General features: G+C 42.7%; 1 protein-coding gene across 1 annotated transcript; it reads left to right on the top strand.

Annotated features, from left to right (window-relative positions):
- Nucleotides 1–4,138: 4,138 nt before the first annotated feature.
- or95a1 (odorant receptor, family 95, subfamily A, member 1) lies at nucleotides 4,139–5,110 on the top strand (the record flags this gene model as incomplete). Its single annotated transcript, XM_080845044.1, has 1 exon — nucleotides 4,139–5,110. One exon carries the CDS (start codon nucleotides 4,139–4,141, stop codon nucleotides 5,108–5,110), a length of 972 nt encoding a protein of 323 aa, XP_080701170.1.

Here is a 5,110-nt window from a genome sequence, read left to right as displayed (position 1 = left end):
ATATTAGCGTCCCGACAGGTTTTTGCCGGGACGCGGGACACACAACTCAAAATCGGGAGGGTCCCGCTAAAACCGGGACGTCTGGTCACCCTAGGTTAAGACCTGACCTCAGCCAGCCCAGCCGCTCTGTACACCTGCTGCCTGCCAGTGCCAGCATCTCGCATTTCGGATGCTGTTCGATTCAACGCATCGCGCGTTGCGGCCGAACCATTTCGCAAGCGCTCAGGGGGAAGGGCAAATGACAATATGTTAAATAACTAACGAAAACGTTATGGAAATCGACAGTTGTGAGTTTAATACGTTAATTTCCAATTACCATTTCTTTGTAATGAGACATTTTTTTAAAAAAAGGCAAGAATATTAATATTATATTATTAATTGCCATCCGCGGGCCGTGGGCCGTGCTGCGTTGGGCTGGGCCGTTAGAATCAGTACCACCTTTCCCCGCCAGTCAGCGCCCCTGTGGCTAAATATTACACATATTCTTAAACAGGGCCTCTCAACACCATTGATTAACATTTGACACAAATTATTTTATCGCAGTCATCTTTCCACATTACATGTATACTGTAAGAAGCCAAAATGACAGGCTTCAATATACAGTAAAAGGTCAAATCTGTTCTGCAGTGAACATTCTCCCCCTGTCACCAGTGTGGGTCAGTGTGTTCATTCTGTACAAATAGTGCAATAGGCTGTAAATACTGTAAATATACAGTAATCAAAATTCTACTGTATATTTTGTAAATTACTTTAGTGAAACTACAGCACTAGATTGTATTGTGGCAACACACTTTACAAAAGTATAGAAATGGTTGTTGCCAAGAGTGCAAATACAGTGAAACAGAGTACAGTAAACTGACTGTAAAGGCCAGCAAAGTGTCATTGTCATTACGGAACGTACGAACATTGATGCCACAGTATGACTGCTCAGGTTTGGCTGAACCCTTTGGCCAGCCGCTCTCATGTAGAGGTCATGATCAATAACCTGATCAATGATTGTTGCCCTTATTTCATTTGAGAATCTAACATGAACTCCAGGTCCCCTGACAGGGGTCCCTCTACCACGGCCTCTTCATTGTCCATATCATAGTCCTTGATGAGTTTGTTGGTGGCGCCCTCCTCGATCCATGCTTGGTATCAACTTCAATCTATTGACCTCTGAGAACTACTTGATTAGTTGTGCACATAGAGTTCACACAGGTGCTGACAATATTAAGGAAATATTGAGCAGTTTCAGTAGGCTGCTACTATGTGTCTACAATGTGTTGACATGGTTATTCAATTAGGTTTTAAGTCTTTCTCTGAGAAGTGTGTTAACTGTTTTGAAAAGTGTGTTAAAACTCAAAGAAATCTGTGTGAAAGCAATGAGAAATAGTTAACCCATTCACCAGACTCTTGCTGTGCAAAGAAGGTGTATGCATTAGATTTAGTTGCCTCATGATTCTCTAAATGTGTGTAAGCAATCGAGAAAAACTGTAAATGAATTAAATTGTAGAATTGAATTGTAGAATTACCACTCCCATGGTAAGGCCTTACACTGGGAGGCTGCAGAGTGTCCTCTACTCTTTGCTGAGGTTGTTTTGGTTTGGTTGGATCTGAAATGGAAGGGTATTTTGTGTTCCACGTTTATGTGTTGTGAAATTAGAGATTGATGGTTATAATTCCTAAAAAAGATAAATGAATATAAAATTATTTCATGCAGCTTTTATTCAGTCATGCTGTATTTTGTGATATATATGTTTAATATGTGGTAATGTATACACTTAAAGTTTGAATGCTCATTGAATTTTTATTTAATTACGTAAATGAATTAAATTGTAAAATTGCCATGTATGTGTGTATATAGTGTATGTATGTACAGTATGTATGTATGTATGTATGTATGTATGTATGTATGTATGTATGTATGTATGTATGTATGTATGTATGTATGTATGTATGTACAGTGCCACTTTAAAGTATGTGAACCCCTTGAGCACTTAAGAGTTTTCTGTTGTTTTACCATGATTTTTCATTTTTTCATCACCAATTTCCATAGATGAAATGTCAGGTTAATGTTTATCATTTGCATGTACTTGTTTAGAGGGAATTGTTTGAGTAGCCAAAAAACTACATGAAACATGGAATAAGTGTATTTTCAAAAGTAAGTGAACCCCCAGCTGGATTGGTAAAGTCAAACAGGTAACAGATTCGGTGAAACATATTTGGGTGCTTAATTAGTCAATTAAGCAAACCAATCAACTGAGACATCCTTAGAAAAAGGGTTGGGCAACACAGATTAAAAGAGAGAGGAAACCAACCAAACTACTGTACTGCCAAGGTGTACCCACACAGATCAACAATGCAGAGAGGAAACGAGATATCCGAGAACATCAGGAAGAAGGTTCTGACAGCCTATCAGTCTTGGGAAAGCTATAAGACCATCTCCAAAAGATTCCAGCTCCATCCATCCATCCAAGACAAATAATTTAGAAATGGAGGGCATTCAACATGACTGCATCTCTACCTAGAAGTGGATGCCCATCAAGACCATCACCAAGAAGCACCAGAAGAAGAATAAATCAGGTAAAAGTCAACCCACACATCACCTCTAAAGAGTTTCAGACCTCTCTGGCAGCATCTGGGGTAAATGTACATGGGTCTACAATCATCTAACCTGACATTTCATCTATGGAAAATTGGTGATGAAAAAAAATGAAAAATCATGGTAAAACATCTCCACAACAGCGTCATCTGAATCTGGTGGGGCAGTGCCCCACCTGCCCCTTATGTAGAAATGCCACTGTGTCAGTGGTAAAAAAGTCAATACTGTGACAGTGCTGCACAAAAGTTGAAGTGATGGTGGCAGATGTTGATATTGATAGCTGTAGTTTGAATGTTGTTATCCATTGTTAAATAAATGAGAAAACATATATTTTCAATTGAGCACAAATTGTAGATTTTGATGGAAATGTTTGGTTTTGGTGGGTGTGAGACAAGTTTTGAGAAGGTGGTGTCATTCTGCAAACATCATGTGGTGTTTTGGTAATTTCATCTTCTGTTAAGGGCTGTGTGTGAGCTGTTTTGAAAAAGTAAACTGTGAATTGGAAAATGTGCCAATGGAGTCGGGAAAAACTTGGAGACATGGAGTTGTCTTGAGGTATATAGCTGAATTTCATATTTACTGTATTTCATTTTATATTACATAGTTTATGTGTACGAGGGGTCATACGTGTTACTTTTCCTTTGCAATGCAACAATAAACTGTGCAAAAATACAGGATACAGCGACAAATAAAATATGCATTTTGCCATGCTTCAGGTTGTCTGTGTTTGTTAGGTAATTGTACTTTGAGTGACAAAGTACTCTTCCTGAGAGTCTGCGTGTGTGTGCGATTTGTATGTCTCTGTGTTGTGATGTATTGCGACAACATGTCACAGAGTATCATCAAGCACTAATGGGCTATTTTCCTGTCTGTTTGACTCTAAGGGAAACAGCTCAAAACAAACTGCCCACTCTGGATTCAGCAGTCCCAGTTCTAGTCATCAACCCAATGCACCATGACAATAGCATGAAATTAATTTGTCCTTTGAGAAATCAAACTGCAAGTGACATGTTTGCAAAGAGAAACACGAGTTGTTGGCTGCACAGCTGCTGCTCAGAGAAGTGGATAAAGACCCCCAAACCCAGAGCACTGCACCCCTCAGACATGTGTCCACTCCCATGGTAAGGCCTTAGACTGGGAGGCTGCAGAGTGTCCTCTTCTCTTTGCTGAGGTTGTTTTGGTTTGGTTGGATCTGAAATGGAAGGGTATTTCGTGTTCCACGTTTATGTGTTGTGAAATTAGAGATTGATGGTTATAATTCCTAAAAAAGATAAATGAATATAAAATTATTTCATGCAGCTTTTATTCAGTCATGCTGTATTTTGTGATATATATGTTTAATATGTGGTAATGTATACACTTACAGTTTGAATGCTCATTGAATTTAAATTAATTAAGTAAATGAATTAAATTGTATGTATGTATGTATGTATGTATGTATGTATGTATGTATGTATGTATGTATGTCTGTATGTATGTATGTATGTATGTAATGAGATTTTTTTCATTCTCTGCAGTCCCCATCAGTAACACCTTTGTGTGCCACCCTGCATCATGCAAAACCTGACCAACATTCAGGTTAACGTCACGTCCGACCGGAGTGTGACGGTAATCGTGAAAGTGTGCGTGGTCATCCCCATCTTCAGCGTCTTCCTCTGCTTCATCATCCTCATGCTGCACACATTTGCGTCCCACCGCCACTTCCTGGAGAGCCCGCGCTACATCCTCTTCACCTACATGCTGGTGAACGACACACTGCAGCTGCTCACCTCCGTGTTGCTCTTCCTGTTCGTCATGGCGCAGGTCAACTTCGCGCTGGTCTTGTGCGCGCCGCTTCTATTCTTCTCCACGGCGACCTTCCTCAACACGCCGCTCATCTTGGCCGTGATGTCACTGGAGCGCTACGTGGCCATCTTCTACCCACTGCAGCGGCCTGCTGCCTGGCGCGCCGATCGCATCTGGCTCATCATCCTGGCCATGTGGCTGCTGAGCTCCGTACAGCCGGTGGTGGACTTTGCCATCAGCAAGCCGCGCAGCACCGCCGACATCTTGACCACGCCTGTGCAGTGCAAGAGTTCAGTGCTTAACGTGTCACTGGCACAGACGCTCTTTAAGGTGGCTCTGAACGTGCTCTTCTTCGTTGTGGTGGCTGGCATCATCCTCTTCACGTACGTGCGCATACTGCTGGGCACGCGCACGATGCGGCAGGACCGCGCCTCGGTGGCCAAGGCGCTGCACACGGTGCTGCTGCACGGCCTGCAGCTGCTACTCAGCAGCTGCGCCTTCACCATCCCCTTCACCGAGCACCTGATTGTGCTGCATGTGGGCTGGCTACGCGAGCACATGTCCTTCCTCAACTACGTCTGCTTCGTCATCTTGCCGCGCGTGCTCAGCCCCCTCATTTACGGCCTGCGCGACGAGAGCCTGCGCAGATACATGAAACGATCCCCGCTCTGTTGCTCCAGCAGGGGCCAGCTTTCAGGCAGTGTCGGCCCCAGGTCAAAGGGCAAGAGCCTGAAGAAGTGA

The sequence above is a fragment of the Sprattus sprattus genome (genome assembly GCF_963457725.1).
Source record: "Sprattus sprattus genome assembly, chromosome: 9".
In the NCBI taxonomy this organism is placed as follows: Eukaryota; Metazoa; Chordata; class Actinopteri; order Clupeiformes; family Clupeidae; genus Sprattus; species Sprattus sprattus.
Note: the sequence above shows the minus strand (reverse complement) of the source record. Positions and strands in the feature narration are given on the sequence as shown.